The sequence below is a fragment of the Opisthorchis viverrini genome, assembly GCF_000715545.1.
Source record: "Opisthorchis viverrini unplaced genomic scaffold opera_v5_56, whole genome shotgun sequence".
In the NCBI taxonomy this organism is placed as follows: domain Eukaryota; kingdom Metazoa; phylum Platyhelminthes; class Trematoda; order Opisthorchiida; family Opisthorchiidae; genus Opisthorchis; species Opisthorchis viverrini.
The window spans coordinates 815,116-834,746 of record NW_008751713.1 but is presented as its reverse complement, the minus strand read 5'-3'; the positions used below and the strand labels follow the sequence as shown (position 1 = coordinate 834,746).

At 40.4% G+C, this 19,631-nt stretch overlaps 1 protein-coding gene across 1 annotated transcript in view; it reads right to left on the bottom strand.

Moving 5' to 3' along the window:
* Window positions 1–926: 926 nt before the first annotated feature.
* Window positions 927–19,631, bottom strand: part of T265_03801 (hypothetical protein) — a gene marked incomplete at both ends in the record, with an annotated part of 32,602 nt that continues 13,897 nt past the window's right edge. The window contains 8 exons of the mRNA XM_009168372.1: window positions 927–1,138; window positions 4,405–4,710; window positions 5,021–5,140; window positions 10,291–10,359; window positions 10,403–10,551; window positions 14,243–14,561; window positions 15,855–16,134; window positions 18,401–18,618. Of these exons, the coding sequence (XP_009166636.1) occupies window positions 1,028–1,138; window positions 4,405–4,710; window positions 5,021–5,140; window positions 10,291–10,359; window positions 10,403–10,551; window positions 14,243–14,561; window positions 15,855–16,134; window positions 18,401–18,618 (1,572 nt within the window). The remainder of the gene's footprint in view (window positions 1,139–4,404; window positions 4,711–5,020; window positions 5,141–10,290; window positions 10,360–10,402; window positions 10,552–14,242; window positions 14,562–15,854; window positions 16,135–18,400; window positions 18,619–19,631) is intronic.

Below are 19,631 nucleotides of genomic sequence, written 5' to 3'. Positions count from 1 at the left end.
TTTAAAGTTACCGCATCAAATTCCACCTCAAAGGTAAGCTCATTGTGACCTAGCCTTGTTCGGGTGCGTTCAACTTTTTAATAATCACGTTTCAACGTGAATCAAACAGGTGGAGTCAACAAAAAAACAGCCATTATGTGGCTTACGTTCAGAGTGATGGTACTTGACCAGCTCAGCTGATTAAATAGCAGATCTTGGCTGTACTCAGCGTCTGTCTGAATTTCTTAACTGAAACAAGGCTAGCTTGGCACCTATGTTAGTTTGGATTGCATAAATCAAGCCAGGATTGGAAGGTTTCTGGTGGATTATTGTATTAGTAGTCGCTTTTTCGACATAGGCAGAAGTGGGAGCATAGTCTCTCTGTCACTCAAGGATAATCCGAATAAACAGAGTATTACCCGTATGAACAAGGGACCTAAATATATCCCGCATAGATAGCGACGTTATCAAACAGTGACGCCATAAGTAACGATGATAGCGAATGTCATTTAGAGCGATTCGGCGACACTGGGGTCTGAAGCTGGTATTAGTGATAAAAGGACCTCATCTTGTGCCAGACGGTCCAAGCCAGGTTTGAAGTTTCCAACTAGTACAATGGCATCTGATACATTTGCTGATCTATGTAGACCGTAAAGCGAATAATAATTTCGGTACTTTGAATCTCAGATTAAATCTTAGTGGGAGCGAGGAGCACGTGAAGAGGATAGCAATGTATATCCATAATACTCCCTCCTGATGACATGCAATACAATGTTAAAGTAAGTGGTTTATGAACAACATGTTTTACCTTACTGTTAACGACCTCAAAACGATTGAAAAGTTCATGTCACTCTGTATGGTAATCTGACTGATTGAAAACATTTGCTGCAAGAAACTAGAATTATTTATTACAATTTGATAAATCTCTAAATGTTCGCACGTAGTAAGATGTTCTTTGTTCTGAAATAACGATTTCATAGTCCAAATACTGTAGTATGAATTCCAGGGTGCAGCATGATGAATTGTGAATCTTAATATTGCTTTCACATTATGAACTCATTTGGGCAATAGCCTCGAGAATTTCTGCTTCCAACTTGTTCGGTCTGTGGAAAAGCTCCGCTGGCGTGGATTCCACGGTCACCATTTTCGAAACAAAGGCCTAGAATGTCAAACGAATTTTGATCATTGAAAGTGCAGAAGCTCGCAATTATGTGAACAAGTATAGAACACAGCCAAATTGCAAAACCAACCCTGAGTGATTCATTCTTTGAACTATTAAAAGTAGGTGTAATCGGTCCAAGTGCGTCTGCCGTGGAAGCAAATATAATGAAAAGCCCGTAGGCTTGGTGTTCGTGACTCTGATTCAAAAAAAGCGGATAGGAAGCCCCATTAGCAGAAAACTCAGAGACCTATACTGCAACTTAAGCGTTCTCTCAAATGAGTGTTTTTGAGGCCTTATCAAAGTCCCGTGGAAAATGCGTTCTTGGATGCAGTCTATGAGCTTCCTGCTAGTGAATAACCTCCGTTCCTGACAAACATGATCACTCCAGCAGAAATCTTTCAGAAAGGGATGTGTTGAGGGTTTCCTGCCAATGGAATTCACCAGCCGTCATGACCACATGAGTGGCATAATGGTGGGATGGTTGCGAAATGCAAAGCTATTAAGGACGAACTGTGAGTTTATGCAACAAAGTTGGTAGCAAAACGTCAATGATGAGGTATGAAAAAAGTTAGAGAATATAGATCGTCAAGAGAAATGAATGGTGTGATTGGGGTTCCGTTCAGAATTATGTCAGCAAATTAGCTTCTTGGCAAGTTCCATACATTCACACTTATTCAAGCGGAAAAATAACAATGTTTCTTGCAGAAATTCACCCCCCAATCAACTACATCACACAACAAGATGAATTTAAAGCACATCGTTTAAATGCATATATAAAAGAATCAGTGTAGTTTATCAGGTCAGAAATTAATCCCGTTATTCAACTGCCCTTAGAAACCTCATCGGTTTTCCCATCGCTTTAGTCTACCGTCTATCCAAATAATGGCCCTCTTTTAGACTGTCATGTTATCGGTAAAAATCTGTCACTGGTGTAAGTGTAAATATGAACTAAATGCATACACCCGAAATCCACTCGGATGAATCATCCGTTAGGTTGAGGGTACCTCCTTTTCCAGGTTGTATCGAGTTTAACGAGACTGGCACGTGCATACAGAAACAAGTGTTTGTTGTATCCAATCCAACCATCTCATAGGGTTGCACCTAACTTTTATTTAAACTAATCACCGAAATAGAAGTTCACTATCGTCGTGTACATAAAATTGTGTTACTCGTTTTTAGTGAGCTTTGAACCTGTGTATCTGACTGTTTAACTTCTATCTATCCAACTTGATGTACACAGAATTGTTGGACCGACTGCGTACCTTTTTGTTCAGTTGTATAACCTACCAGTTCACTGACCTCTGCCTTATTCAGTGGCATCTTTTCCTGTCACCGAACATGGCAAATCAAAACTTGGCCACAAAACTTGTGCTAGTATGTCTCACATGTCAGTTTTGTCCCCTTTAATGCCGGTGTACATCTGATTTATCTGCACATAGTCCTTAACTACGAAAATGGGCCGTGATTTGACTTCTCCGTAAGAACGACTCAAACGAAGTGTATCGGTTTGAGGTGTAATAGTTGAGGTCCCCCAACCGGCTCGTTACGGTGTTTTTGGCCCCTGTAAACCTATGGAGGAAAGCACTCAAGTAATCCCGGGAATTTCTTACTGTAATTGACCAAGCGTATACCTGTAAAACGAGTGGACAAAATGTGTGCCGAATAATGATGAAAGCCAATACTCACGAACCGTGTAGCGGTAATTTAGTTGGTATAATTTCGTACGACTGGGTAAAAAACCTATAAGACACTTCGGCTGTCAGGTATTTAACACTCCAATTAAGTCCTGAAGAAATTTCTGTAGACGAGGGACTTCGCATTTGGTTTTCATTTTCAATGTTTAAAATTTATTCGAGATGTTTTTGCTGTACTAACAAAACAACCAGAATCAGTCAACGTAGCCTCGTTGTTTAGCTAGCTATGTTTCCGTGCCTTTATTCTCAGTTTCTAAAATTCATCCAAAGACAAACAATTGGGATTTCAACCATCGACAAAAATGGTGTCATGAGAGTTTTTGAACAGAAAAAAACGTGGTAGAACGGTAAGACGAGGATATACGCAACAGCCTGAAATCCGAAGATCGACAATTCGACAAAAACTATCTGGTATGGTTCAAATAGGCGCCGTTTGAAAGCGCCAGTTGTCTGGTTGCAATTGGGCTGAAAAGATTTTCGAAAGAAGTTTCAGGTTACGGGGTGGTTTGCTGGAGTTCTTTTACCTTGCAAGAAAATGCGAAACACTAATCTGTGTAACCATAGTTGAGTGGCATAATTGCATTTTGACAAACAGATTATCCATAGCCAATAGAACTAGCCAGTCTTCTGTATTATCAAAGCAATCCATTTTGCAAGTCAGGTTTGCCTCGTCGCTGAAGTTCCAATAATATTGGATACAGCTATTTGCATTGGGGATATGATGTTGAACAGGATTGTAACACATGGTCGAAAGTGGATAATTTTGTTGAAATTTTTACTGGTTAACTTTAAAACATGGATATTAACAAAGTATTAAGAAGAAGTGAGAAGAGCAGCCACAAATCTGCAGATGGGAACACTATGAGTAAAAAATGAAGCTACTGGGGAAGAGTACCTTTAACAAGATGCAATTCAAGTAAGTCTTACCGCTGAATGAAAATACCTCGAAGCGCGGACCAAGTAGCCTCTTACTTCTGTCTAGCCCATCCTTTGCAAATTTTGAATATCTCAGGGCCTACAAACGTACACAAAATTTTCGGCATCGCCCACTCTGATACGCTAACCAAGGACGAAGTGAAGAATGAAGATAACCGTAACGTTAAAGCCCACTGCTTTACCGTTTAATACCATATTACCCACTACTGTCTAGGATAGTTTTGTTCCACCTGTATTTACGCACCAATTTATAAGTTCTTGCCTCCATTGCGCAGCTACCTAACCCCTCTCCTCAAATTATCGGTGAGCGAAACTGTGGCAGTTACAACCACTGCACGACAGCTATGTGGTCTTTACAGCTGATGAAAATGATTATTCTTCCAGCTCGGAAAGCCGTATCGAGACGGCAGTACAGTCCACGATTATAAAAGTTTGAAAGCTCCTTCCATGCGCCATTGGAAACAAGTTGAAATCAAAGTAATCAAAATAACATGAATCCAGTCTATGCCCGCATGTTGCCTTCGCTTCGTACACATAGTACGTAGGTTTCCCATTTAAAACGGAAAACAAATAGTTAAAGATCTTGTAATCAGACGAGCAAGACGAAGGAAATTTGCCTCGAAGTCAACTTACCGTCACGTTTGTTCCTGAAATATCAGTGTTATGATTGATCACCCCATCTACACATTCAGTTCGGGGGTAATTTGTTGAAATCTTGTTCACATCATCTTTGACCGTACCAGTATCAGTGGAGTCAGATGCCGTCTCACCACCATTTTGCTGTAACCCCCATTTCGAAGAGAACCCCATGCGTGACGCTTCAATAGCACTTCGCTGTTTCAACCTGGCTTCCTTTAGGTAGTTTATATTCGAAGTTCTTTTGAAGTACTCTGCCAAGAAGCCATGCCGTTGAGCTCGCGTACGTTGCGCTTCAAGTATCTGCGAGTAGTTGGGCAACAAATGAATAATTAGTTTGCATTGCTACCAACGTTCCGTGACGAACATTTTTGACGGAAAATAATTGCTAGATAACTCAAAGTTTATAGCTCGCCAGTCACAAAAATCTATAGATGGACGACGGCTAGAAAGGGACCACACCATTTGCGTTAAATTTACCATATGCAAAAAAACTTTCCTGAAATCACTCGGAAATAAGCAGGTGAGAACTTGCCAGGTTGTAAAATTCCTGTTCTCTTTCCTGTGCTTTTTCCTCATCCGTTCGAAGCAACTGTTGTTGCAAATTACAGACTGCCTCGTACTGGCGTATTCCCCAGTGTCGCAGGTGTTGCAATACCTCTGCATCTGGTGTAGTCGGACGCAACCCTTCGACCTCCATTTCGTTCAGCATTGATTCCCGTACTTCAGCATTCTATAAATTATGGAGGTACATTTGTAAGCATATAGTTCCGAGCGACCGTTGGTCTTCTATGGAAAACATAAGGTCATGTTTGACGTCATGCCTCCAGTCTTCGACGCCCAATCCGTGACTATTTTATTTATTCCTATGATCTATATTTTACTATTGTAGCCGAGGACAGTACAGGTTAGTTGGGTCGGCAGTTTGTCACTTAAGCGTAAATAAGTTTAGATCCAACAGAATGTCAATAGCAGTAAGACAAGATAACGGATAATACAGCCAGAAAATCTAAAAGCGAATGTGTTTCGTCCTAGGCCGATTAGAAGTTTGGATATATTTGAGAGGGGATAAATCCTCGCAACTACGGAATATACAAAACTTCAAAGCAACATAGGTCCCGTACTCATATGCGCGAGAGTAGCTCCGTAGAAATATTTCAAATCGCCGGATTTACGAAAAGTAAACCATGTGCCATGGACGGATATTCAAACTGCAGTTGCAATAGAACTATATCAGTCTTTCTCTTAAATCGCGCCCAGAGCAAAATGTAGGAATTACACTGAACCTTAAGTACAGTTTAACATCCGTCCCACATTATAGCAGAAAAATACCCCCCCCCCCCTAATAAAATAAGACATATTAAAATAAGGTGGTTCCAGATAGTTCCAGAATTATATTATAAACACAAAAGATTACTCATTTTAGTTCCCTTTTGAAAATTAATTCTCGGTTGGCGTGAGTCCTCAAAAACAAGTATCCATGGATAAAAATAACAAAGGGCTTCAAATATGAACAAGTCTTTTGCCCGGAAAATCATTTTTGAGACTTTTATTTTAAAGTTTCGACCATTTTGCACCCAGCATAATCATGCTTTTTCTTTTTTTTGCAAACTTCCGACGCTCATCTTGCGTTGGTGGCAGGCATGTAGTTAGGGTAAATACCTTGACACCACAGAAACCGCTAAATTCTCCTCAGTGCCTTTATGTTGAGTGTTGCATAGGGAAAGGGCATGCTACACAAAATAATGATGATACTGAGCTTTAGATTTGAGAAAAGCCTGAACGGAATTTTCTAATCTTATAGCAACCCTTTCAAGAGTCTTTGAAGATGATGAGAATGTATCACAATTCATTTAAAAACAGCTGACCAGTTTTAAGTGGCCTTTGACGAAGACATCAATTTGGAGAGCGCTCACAACGAAGTATATTTTAGTGTCTTAAGGTGCCAGAGCCGATGGGCGTAAACGAAGTTCTCCAGAAATTACCACAATGAAGTTGGGCGTCTACCATTGGAATAGGTTCTGAATCTTATGCAACGGAAAGCTGAGATGCCTTCGTGTCGTACGTAGAAAAACAGTCAGACAGGACTTCTTCAAAAAAGAGTATGAAAGGTGGTTAGAAGATAGCTTTACTTGGAATCAACCCCAGTGCTTAGTGGGTGATGTGGCGGAGGCATAGCTACTTTTGTAATTCTGTTGAAGGATAAATTAGGCTTTGGTTGGAATACCTTAATCTACTGAATACTGTATGTTAACGTTACGCTAGAGTCCATTCCCATTTGAGAATATTACGAGGAAGCATTTATTTTGTACCCAGTAATATTTGAACTGAAATTTTGAACTGCTGATGTTTGACCAGTCATCAAGAACAACCGGAAGACTCTGTTTTTCGAATCCTTCCTGGTCAATTAATCGATCTCCGCCCTGTCATAAATGATGAGGAATTTTGGAGAAAACATCAAGGGTAGCATAACCGGTTCATTCTTGCTTAATTGTCCGTTCTCTCCGTTCAGTCTTTAAAGTAAAGGAAGTTTTGGATTAAGGCTCACATGTAGCATGAATCTTTATAATTTTTTCATAATTTATCGTGAATACTTGCAGAACAACCTGTAGTCGATAAAAGTTACTCGATCCCTGGCGTTTTGGTGGAAAACGCTACTTGCATGTTCATCCTGGTATCAAGGTAATATTTATTCTTAGCATCATTGTGCAAAGCGGAAGTTCCAATTTGCTGTCCAAAACGTCGACCCTCTGATACCCGAATATTTCATCCCTCCGAGTTTCGCGAACTTTTCTGTCTGATCAATTGGTGTAAAGTCATGCAAACTAACATGGACCACGTTGGCAACTTCGACCTAGTTAGTCTCCTAACAGGTTCCACTCCCTCTCACATTCAGTGTGGAAACTCGCACAAGTCTGACTATGGTGAATTGTGGCAACTGATGAATAATTTCGGCTCCGTTGAATACCTAAGGCTTGACTAGTTGACGCTGAAGAACGAACCTCGTGGGAAAAGGAATCAAACATTTGTGGTCATATGAATCATACATACTATAGTAAACCAGTTGGTGTAGGTGAAAACGTTTGTTTAAAAGCTGTGTTTCGGTTCTTCTCTTTGTTAGGTTACTTAATGAAAGCTCAGACTCTGAAATTTAGTTCGGATAAATTGAAGGTCTGTGATCTTTTATATTACGATGCTGTAAATAATCGTTTAGCTATATCACCCTTTCAGTGCTTAGCTGCCATACCGACGGAAGGAACCACGAACGCCGGAATACTGTCAGTTTGCCAAACCTCGGACGGAAACCATCGAGACGCTGAGGTTGGGCTCGAACCACCGACGTTCCGGTCCGTAAGCTGGTGCCCCAATCACTGAGATATCGCAAACTTATTATAAGAGTGCGAACAACCTATCTATGTAAGAAAAACAAGGTGTTTTGATCAAGGAAATGTTCCCATGCAATAGTGCTCAACTAACAAGAATCATCAGATCAGGCTGCGAGATCAGTGGAAATAAATAAAAGATACACGGTTCTAGCAGCGAAGCAGATTCTCGTCAGTAATCAGTAGTCAGTTCTAATGAACCCTGAAGCTCACGCACAAGAGCTTATAGATGAAGGTTCAGCTGGATAAGGGAAAAAACGTTCATGCATCGCAATAATTTGGATTAAAATGCACCAAAACCAGTACTGACTGCTACTGAATTTCCAAATCAAATTTAAGGCGAATCCATCCTTGTTCACCGATTGGTAAGTGAAATCAAAGCTCCCTCCACGAAGGAGTGGAAAAAATCAGTTGCACAGGGTATCTATGAAGAAGCATTAGTTGCGATGACAGAAAGTTATCAGACTGTTACAACTGTGCCAGATACCAGAACCAATTTGTAATCAAGACAGACACGACATCAGTAGTTAAAAATCACCTCGTTGAATGATGGGACATACCGCTGTCACAGAAACCCGAATAATTAATTGATCTCATCAATAAAGGTATGATGTATATTATTCGATTGGGCCAGTGTATATCCCGTCACCCATGTCAGTGGCCAAAACAAACCTATTCGCTATCAGCGAATTCTCCCGATTCATAAGGCAGATAATTGACGAGATAAGCGCAGGAATATTTTAAATATCTTGCTTGCACGTAAACTGAAGAATATTTCTTTGATATTGCACTCACCCATTACAGACACCGAAGCCCAATTCGCAGTGCACACAGCGAATGATGGTCCTGCAGTTTATAATTATCCAGTGAAATTCGGTTCCTTCCAAGTATCAATGACTCACGACCCTTGGATGCCTCTAAAATATCCGAGGAGTTTTCAATATGTTTATCGCCCTAAATTTGAATGGTAATAGCTTTTCGGTCTATGTTACATTTCCCTGTGATCCCTAGTGACTGATTAGACTAACGTTTCTATACTGTTCCAAAAAACAATAACCTGAACATCAAAATAAAGATGGAATCACTTATTTCCTCCTGCAGAAGCGTGTTTAGTTCTGTGTTCCAAATAATGAACAGCACAAGACTACGTCAGATTCATTTACTTCGGGTGCGGTTCAGAAGCCTATTTTACTTCAAAGTAAAGTCGACGAAGTAGTCTACTGTTTAGACATTTACACGCTTATTAGTTTATTCGCGAGAATCACTTTAACACAAAAAACCAGCAACATACGACACCGATTCCGCTAAACAATAGAATAGTGGGTGTATTACGGATATTTTGTGCACCAAACCAATGTTGGTTATCGATGATATTCCGGAATTCTCCCATGGATTGGTTTCAATGTTTGGGATAGCTGTTCCGGAATATTAGCAGTACCACAACATTTTGATTGTATGCCACACTATGTGCCCAACTAAGTTATTTTATTTTTGGACACTCTGAGAAGAATGACATCAGTATTTCAGAGGCTGTGTCGCAGCGTTTTTTCTTCAGGTGGCGTCTAGGCTCAGGTTGTGCAGCACCATAAAATTGAGGGACCAAATGTCGTGTTTACAGAAAACAAGACGTTTGCTAATTTCAGCCGACAACATACTCGATTTTTCTTAGGACATATTTACTGCCGCGTTGAAGGAAGACCATCTCCAAACAAATGACTTTCCACTGTTAGATGTGCTTTTATCAGTGCGAAAGTTCGGTGAGTGAAAGGCCCAGTTAACTTACACCAAGTAGTTTTGGTAATACTTTTGAGCGATTTTTTGGTATTTGTCAAAATACATGGTCAAATTTCCACCGTAATCCTGTCTCATGCAAAGTCTCCGATAACCAACTAGACTCTTAATATTGGCCACCAGACTTGATATTGGCGTCCATATAAATGTCTCTGGACTGGCCAGGCTTTGTCAGGCTTTTGTTGGACTTTGAATGTCGCTCGTTCTCTAGACAAGTCTTCACAATACGAAGTGATGGGAGTACTCATGAAAAAATTGAATGAGGATGGTTACATTATCTCCCGATGTTCTCAGTTTGAACATGCAAACTATCATCTGACACCTGCCAGTATTTTATATCGCTGTTATCTTAAATATGCTCGGGTCTTTCTCATAAGGCGTCTGGTTGGATTTCAAGAGATGGATCAACACCGGATCTTTACTTGTCCTGAACGACACCTGAAATAACCTGATGACAGATTAAAGTCTTTCAGTAGCCTATCCTTCGGCATGAAACACGAAGATTCCCATATTTCGTAGATCTTAAATTAGTACTTAGTCTGTTGATTTTCGAGATTCCGAAACATGTGATCGGCAAGATCTTTCTTGGGATAAGAATTCTATCACTTAGAATTCAAGTTCTTCGAGGGAAAGATTTTACCTCCTTTCTGGATCAAGGAAAGTTCCAAAGTGAAACGAATGAGAGAAATAATATTTTTATTATGCTCACCTTTATGTGGAAATATCGCTCAATTCTGCACATAGTCACTCGATCTTGAGTTGATAAATTTTCGTGGTCCTGGAACCCCTTCTTGTAAANGCTCAATTCTGCACATAGTCACTCGATCTTGAGTTGATAAATTTTCGTGGTCCTGGAACCCCATTCTTGTAAACAGCGCGTAAATGTTAATTCGGAGCCTATCGTGTCCTGCTGAAGTCGGAGCAGTGCATGATGAATCTCGACTTTTTTGACTATCCAGATCTGGTGAACCTGCACAGAAGACAAATAAGAAGTGCGCTGTAACTGAAGATAGTTTTATTATAAAAGCTTAAGAACAGAATCTTGTCTGTTTGTGTACGCCTTAGTGCACTATAAGCACTTTGGCTTTCAAAATCCTGTTGGTACATTGTATCCAAAGCTTAACTAATAATTTAGCAGCTGACGCCTTTGTTTACGTAGTGCCGTGGATGTCTTGTATAAATTCTTTGGTGTTGTTCCTGGAGCTATGTGTTGTTCTCTGCATATATCACAAGCTGCTTTGGACCACGAGATGCTCCTTTCCATCATCTTGTTTCGAAAGAAAATATCAATTCATATGGCTGACAAACTCTAGTGAAAGACCCTTATGCTCGTAAGCTGCAACGCCAACCTCAAATATGAGAGCACAACAAGCCTTGAATTTGAAAACCTCCTATTTGGAACTAGTTACTGATTTTTACTTATAGCCTAAACGTTATGAGATGAAGTGATTAACAGTGTTTGAACTAACCTGCCTGTTGTGAACCCTGATCTGCATCAGGTTTTTAGGGACTTGGCAAGGTACCTCTCAGATAATGCGTAATTATGTGAAAATCAATCAAGTTCTGCAGCCCAAAGTTACTTGAAATTTAGAAAACCTTAGTTTAAATTTGGTGATTCAAGCAAATTCCTCCATCTCCATACCTGTACAGCGGTGAATACAAACGATTACATCTTAGATGCAAACTGAGGAGCCCTCCTCAGGTCTTAAATGCCGCAAACCTACACAACAAACCTTTACGCGTGCATCCGCAGACAACTATGCTTATGGCAAAGCATTGATAAAGGTATTGAGAGTATGATCCACCGTTGCAAAAATGTATTGTGGCCCATAAAGGTGCATCTCGATGGAGTAGACGCAGCCCCAGAACGCCTCCATGTTGACTTTGCGGACCCTGTCATAAGATGGGGTCGTGTGACGAGAATCAACAAATTTTCAAAATACCACAGGCAATTGCGATGAGTTTTGCGTCTTTTAACAACTACCAACTTTTTGGTCTCTAGTCCCCCAAACGAAATTTTCATATTTATGTAGCACTAACAGACAGAGCACCTCCGTAAACTAGTGTGCTATCTATGGCCCTATGACCAGGTAAAACCTTTTTTGGATGTACTCAAGGTAGTTCTTTTAAAACTACAAAATGTGACATGCTGGGAAAGCTTTTAGTAATTTAACGCACCACCCTAAACAACCAAGAAATTTAGCAGCAATCACCAGCCAACATTATGCGGAAGATGTACCAGAACTATCAAATCTAGATGTTGACACAAATATAGCAAAATATCGATAGCTATGTACTGCTGATTCACCCAAGGTCAGATTTTTTTATCTGCAACATCACAGTTTAAAAGAGGTTGGCGTTTGCCCCTGTATGTTTCCAAGGTGTGCGATTATATTTCACCAGTTAGTCTAACAATGCCCTTATGGCTTTTGAAGCTCGCAACTTATGCGTGCATTCAATGAACTTACTCTGTAAGGATTTGTATTCTAGTACCAGTCAGTAACAGAAATTACGGCAATGTGGTGAAATGTTTGGAAACCCTAGAGCTTCTATTCAGTCTGAAGAGCTTATCACCAAGTTGCGGAAAAATCAGCGTTGGTTGCTTCTGGTTCTAATCGTCAGGAACGACAGGTTGATACTTCCATTTTCCTATGCGTCCTCAATGAAGGTTTGAGCAGCTTAGATTGCGAATTTGACAATAAAGAAATACGGTCATCAACTTGATGCTATGTGTACCGGAAATAAGGTGTTTTTAGAGATGGCATCACTCACCGAATCCGGTATGTGTTAACAGTGATCGTAGTAGCTACAGGATGCTATCAGTCGCGAAGAACAAACAATACTAGTCAAATCTAAAGCTCATCTATTATTGCTCCCACGATGCTATCATAGGTGAATGATTTCCGAATACTCGATGAACAAAAGTGTGACATAAGTATGTGTCACTACTGCAACATGTACGCAGCTTATACAACTGAAGATAATGATGATTATGATGATGATGATGATGGTGAATTGGCGGGCTATTTTTGGTGTTGGCAGTATTCCTTATTTCTTGAATTTGGTTGAATTTTACTCCGGTGTGGTAAATACTCAGAACTGTTGGCGCTACGGGGATTGTTTGGCTTAATTTTAGTTTAACCGGGCTTTTGACAAAATTTGCAGTTTACGCTGACACCTAGCAGTGGTGGTAATTCCAACCGCAGTGACAGTGCTCAGTGCATTCGTGGGGGAAGAGCACTCGCTTACCAAAGCATGGGGTAACTGCGTGCATGGTCTTCTCAGATTGTTGATGAAACCTGCGCTCACTGCTCTGCTCCAGCCATACTTTTTTATAGTACTAGGGCGACAACGGGAGAAAACAAACCACTCATTTACAAAGCAGTTGAAGCTAATTAAGGTTTGCTAGTGAATCGTTCAATTTCGGGGTTGTTCAGTCAAGCAAGTATTCGGAAGTCATCCTCAGGCCAATTTAACCGATATTTAGTAGGAATAGTTTCCTTCTATGGCATTCACTGCTGCTCAGCATATCTGTGCTAACGGATAGTGATTAGCTAATATGGACAAAAACTCAGTGCCCACTGAAGTTTTACTACAGAGGGGCCGAAAAAGGCTTGCTTGTTTCCCCTTTCCAAACTCCGTAAACAGCTTTCTAGCTGTATAGTGATTTTGGTTAGTAAGCAGTAATCTAAAAATGTCCACTGAAAATTATGCCATACGATATGATGCAACAATACAATTCGTGTCCACTTCAGAAGTCTGGTAAAAATGCCCCTGGGCTCCCAATTACAACTTTTACATACTCAGCGAATTGAACGATCCTTATGGCGCCAGGGAAAACGAAAAAGTAAGGATTTGGTTATAAACCCGGGGTTACCAGTCGTGCAAATGGCGTCCCATTCAGCTGAGTTTAAAGATTTGCGTAATCAGAAAGCGACATTTGGGTGCATAAGGATTTTTGTGACTAACGTCTCGAACCGTGGAGGATTCAGTTCTCTTTTTAGAACTCAGGTGAATGAAGCAGGACCGGTCAGATGACACACTGATTATTTTTTCAGAAAGCCAACCGAAACATCACACAGTCACTAAGCACACCTCGCTCCGTAGGGTTGGCGACCGGAAATTTTCAATATTCAACCTGTGCGATAAATTTACTGCTTTGAGGTCTTCAAGGCGTTTTTCCCTAAAATACATACCGAATGACCGCCTTATATCTTGTATTTGAGAGATGACAGACACGGTACGGGCCATAATTAAACTAGTCCCTCATAGCTCATCTTCTGTACCGGGAAGGAAAACTGTTTCGAAGTTTGGACATTGTTCCTTCGCACCACCGTAATTATGTGTGGAAAATATATCTCGAAACTGTTCACCGAGTACGCCATGTGCACATATAGAAGTTTTGAGATTTATGATCATTGTCGTTTGAATCAAACTGCAATACCATTAAAATGAACGACAAACATGAGATCAAGGAACAACCTCAAATCGTTGGCGCTGTTTTGATGGAGTGCCAGCCTATTCCAGAAGTGTGTACTAGAATCTTTTGTAAGTAGGTAAAGCAAAACATAGAAAAAGCCTCACCAACAAATCAGATGTATGTTCCAATGTTGGTTCACCTATCAAGATCGTGGAATTTTTAAAGAAATGAAAAAACTCACTCTCCAATTCACTACCTGGCTCACATTGTAAGCAAAAGGGCTCGGGTTCCAGCCAGCGCCATAGGTTGCACAATAACATTGGAAGGGTTGGTCCACAGGCCGCTGAGGTAAATTGACTAATACCGGTAGCATTCCCATTTCTCAGAGCATGCTTGCAAACCGCCTGCGACTGGAAATTAAAGTTGCATTCGTTTTTTCGATCATCACTGCAGAGCGGCCTACAACCGCACCAAGCCAAAAGTCGAGGCACATACTGCGGGTTTTCAGTCAAGTCAACCAGACATCCCAGCAACTGACTGCATATTTCGTTAGGGTACCACTGGTGAGGAAGTAAGAATGCAAAACAGGGAACTGGATAATCTATGTGCATTTGTTCCCTTAGGCATCGATGATCTGTACCTGAATATTCTACAATCCCATACCGGGATGGTTTAACTTAAGCTTTTTGTTATTCAACTTAATCAAAGGCTGGTTTTGTAATGATGCACTTTCGTTTGAGAACAATATAGAAAGATCAGCTGAATGTGGTCGCTCATTGGTTTGGCTTCAGTTACCTCAGGACCAACGAATTTCACGAATGCAAGCTAGGGAATATTATCTGGCACGCGGATGATTTTAAGCTGAAAAAGACCGAAAGTCATTGTAGCGGAAGGCAGCTGGAAATATAAGGGCTCCAATTAGAATGAGAAAATGCAAATGTAATTATTGCCTTCAAAAAACCTACTGTTCAAACTGACTTCGTATTGACAAATCAAGCGATAGATTAAAAAATCTACTAAAATGTGGGTAGAATCAAGTAGAGAGCAGAGAGAACGCCATTAACTCTGGCACGAACGGATGAGCAAAACCCGTTCCGAGTGCAAATTAACCATAAAGTTCGAAGGGCAAAGCGTGCACAAAATCAGTCTTAACCGAACTTTGATACGCGTTTGTTTTTCAAATGACTAATAGCTCTATAACGTTTGAATTACTCAAGGAAAAATCCCTACCTTAAAAAAAGGTTCTGACCGAGCCACCTGTGTTCCCTTTGCCATCTTATTTGACGAGCAACATTTCTTCGCTCACTGCACTATACGAACAAATAGTACAGACTATTCTTTATCTGACAGCGCACTATGCAACGATGACCGGATTGTTGTGACAGCTAACGCGATACTTGGGAGCTCTCTTTCCAGTCTAAAATATGAAAACATGTCAATACGACAAAATTTGTTAGCTTTTTTATAACCCTGGCAGGTAATGTCTTAATGCCTATTTGAACCAATAAATCAATAAAAGATGTAAAAAAGCGCATGTTTCTTCTTGACAACTTGTACGGGCGTGGGCAGAATATTGTAGATAATAAGAATCATCGTGGAGCTCCAATAAACCATGAAGTTTCACACAAAAATATCAAGCACACTGAGGTCAAATGGTGGTCACTTCAACGCGAAAGCGCCAGTCCCTTATGAGTCTTAAGAAAATATTTTGAAGTGCTATATACACTTGTTCTATTCCTGATCATGACTCCACAAATAAATAAATTTTAGGAGGCAAAAGTAAACATAGAGCTTCCTGCATTCGTTTATGTTGGGACGTTTGTCAGGGAAATATAAAATCTTGATTAACTCACCTCTAATAAATCGAGCAGCATCCTCAAGCCTTGGTTGGACACAAAGAACGCTTCCGATTCGGGACATCTAATAACGCAGCACCAAATTGCATCCACAAGCATAATAGCCAGTTTTACCACTGGATGGTTTGAAATCAAGAGGCTGTTGTCGACATCGCTGTGATTGTTCGAAAATGAATTACAAAGGACACCCTGGCCCTCAAGTTTCTTGAGCCTCTGGGGTAACGAGCTTAGTGTCAAGAGCAACATATCCGTGCCCTCATTTCCGAATAGTTCCTTTCTGTAATGCAGAAAATTAGAGTGAGGTAGTATAAATGATTTTTTAATGATAAGTAGAATAACTGGTTTTGCAATATAGCAAACGATCTTTGAGAATTCTTAAAGTAAAGCGGAGTAGTGTGAGATCTGCATGTAGTGAGTGCGTTCCAGTATAAAGCAAATGTAACTGATTAGTCCCCAATAAGGCTGGTTATCTCCATTTCATGCCAAGTTTCACATCCCAAACAAATAATATTAAGGGTCGAGATTTCGTTTCCTGTACTGATGGTGCCTTTGGTTTTACCGAATGTCTAAACAAAGACTTTGTACTTTTTTCATCGGTGTGTAACTTATTCGTTCTCGAGGTTAGGTTAAAGGAATTTTCATAAGGCCACTATAAATAATGAAGAAGGCGATCATGGTCAGAAATGAGAAAGCCGGCAACCGGTTATCTACTTTCATCCTTGTCCTTCAAGTAATTGAGGACATCGACTTATCTAAAACCTAGGTCGGGTTTTTGGTGCAACATATTCAACTAAAGCATATGGTAGACGGGAGGCTCAGGTAAGATGCAACGGAGTTTGTCATCAGCGCCACTTTCAACTGAGACACAGTATTTTTATCCCTACACTACCATTATCGTTTGAATGAGTGATCGTAAATTCCTGGGTATATGTTTCCCAAACTAAACTAAGGGGTTAAAATCTCATTAGATATAACAATCTGTGAACATGCCTCCACAATCAATAGGCCTTTTTCAGTTTTATGAAAGGTTGCCTGTTGGAACGGAGGTAATTTTCAAAAGCTGCTTCAATGAAGCACAAATTCGCGCATTCCACTGCATTGTTCCATGCTCTTGTTTTGGTTTAGGTTATTAGCTCTCTTACCCAAATCTCATCTTCATTCACCTTATTCTCTCAACTACCCACAGATACCCTAACTCTATTTAGCACAATTTTAACTTTATTTATGGGACGGTTGCCCATAGTAGGTGATTTCTTATGCAAAGTTTAAGATTTTTGCAGCTAAAATTGGGCTACAAAATCTGTCAGATAATGTGTGTCTGATTACTGATCTGATAACTCCAATGCCTCTTAGCTCATATCAACTTTTCTCTCCGCCAACAGTGGAAGAATTGAATCACTACATGGCTGTCAAACTGGATCACTAGGCTGTGAATTTTCTTCAACACCCACAATCCGCTTGCTTTTTGATCCAAACCTGTGCAGCATGTTGCGGGCTGGTTTTTTGTGACTCCAAACTCTCCATTCAAATTATTTCTTTCTCGACTTAAACTGTAGCATTTGGTGACGACTTGCAGCAGATTTTCAGTGTCTTCAACTAATCGTAATGTGTCCTTTCCTCAACTTCATTCAGTTTCTCTGTCTGTTTCATTTTCTACCCGAACAATGCTGCCACTCATTTTGTGTCTGTACTAGAACAGTGGGGAGTAAACATGCCAATTGTTCGCCTTATGTACAATGAATTTTTAAGCCCTGAATCATGTCGCCAACTTCTTTAACAGCACAGTAATCGTCAATTAGTACAGGACATTGCGAGTTAAATTTCACTGTTTCTGGTTGTCCGCACATTCTGCACTGGTATTTCTACAATACCCTTGTCCAGTATGGTCCCATTTCCCAAAACTGAGTGACTGGTTTGTCAACTCCAAGTCGATCGCAATGGAATATTGAAAGTACCATCGAGGGCCACTTTTGTTTTTGCATTTGTCGCACCTCAAGTTCTAAATACGAACAATGATGCTTTGTAATGGGAGAGGGCTGAAATCGTTACTCCACTTTTTGCTGCCGTATATCTACTCGTAACCGATGTGGCTTGTCCGTTGTGACCATAAGGAACTTCTACTTCATCCGTTCTCCCAAAACATGAGAAATTTCCGGCCTAGTGTACACTTAGAGTTTTCTGCTGTTAAATGGTGCTCAACTCATCAATGATATTGTACCAGCTACTACACGCCTGAATCTCTCTTTCTTGAACAGTCTCCCCTTCAGTCACAACGGTCAGTTTGCCTTAAGACCCTTGGTCTATGTTCGTCAAACACCTGCTGCGTGATCTTGAAATCACTACCTTCGTGTTATACCCTCATAGTGAATTTGGCAGCTACCACCAGATCGCTAATTTTCAGGATTTATCGTTCTCGATTAGCTTTTTTTGTCTGAAAATTGAGCGATTTTGATTTTTTGGTCGATAATGCGATCGAAAATTACAGATTAAATGTCAGAAGTACCGCATTCTAATAGTAAAATCGACGCTTTTACGGCACATACTGCTGCATATTATCTTCACAAATTCTTGCCAGTATAAACAGAATGTCTGACTGTATTTCCAGATCAATGTCGTCCACTTCAAAGTCATCTTCTTTCGACAGCCTGGAAGTTTGACATCCTTCCCCTCGCTGTCCTTGCTGAACTGCTCTACCGCGCCAAGAAGATCGGAGAGGGTTACCAGAAACCAGTAAGTGTACGAGGTCCTGGCCAATAAAACTCTGAATGAAAAAATCCAAGATCAGTTCCCATTCTTAGTTTATTGGAATTTCACATCTAACCTGACATGACACTAGTTAAAAGTTGTGCATAGTGGATATACCAACAAGCAAATGGTGCTTACAGGTTTTGAAAAATTGGACGTTTCTCGTATAATTTTCAAGATTTAGATTTAAGCCTGTCTAGCGTTTGGTGGAAAAGATACTTCGTCATATGACTCTATTGTGAGAAGTCACATAATTTGGCAAGATACCAAATTAGTATGCCTGATTTGGTACCAGGAAATATCGAATAAAGAAAGAACCCAACAATCAGTGTGGCGTGTCAGCGTTATTCTGCAGTCACGTGTGGTATCATTCCACAGCCTAAGTCTAAAGACGTTCTCACACATGGGAATATCCATTCATCAGACAAACAGCCGCTCGCTAATTCGTCAGATCAAAAAGGCTGTTATAGTGTTGTTGCACAACAAATCCAGTACGTTTATTAGAAATGATTCATTCAGCTCAGTATTCACCTGGTGATGTCTGCATGACGGAAAATACGTTTTTGGGGAGAATAATTATAATTCTAGGGCACAGTGGCAATATAATCTCTAGACTTAGCATTTTTGCAGAGCCGATAAGGCTCTGATGCTTTTGAAGGAAATCCGGACATATAGCGCGGACCGTTTGCTGCGTAAATATGAGGTGTTAATTGGGGATGGTTAAGTCGGAATTTGATCTACTGTCAAAAGTGTTTGCCGACAAGGATGACTCGAAACCAGACAGCGAGGTGGGTACATACGAGAAGCGTTACTACGTCGAGAAAAAGTCACTCATAATACAACCAATAAACCTTTCTCCTTCCAGAACCTCGGCACATTGGTATCTAGGTCCGTGTTTTTTTTGTCGGAATTGCGTGAGGGCAAACGTGATCATACCGAGAATAAGTTGGATCCTCAAAGTGCACGCCCCTCCAAGAAATGTCATTATATTTTCGCTAGATGTTTTGGGAATGACTTTGAATTTCTAAT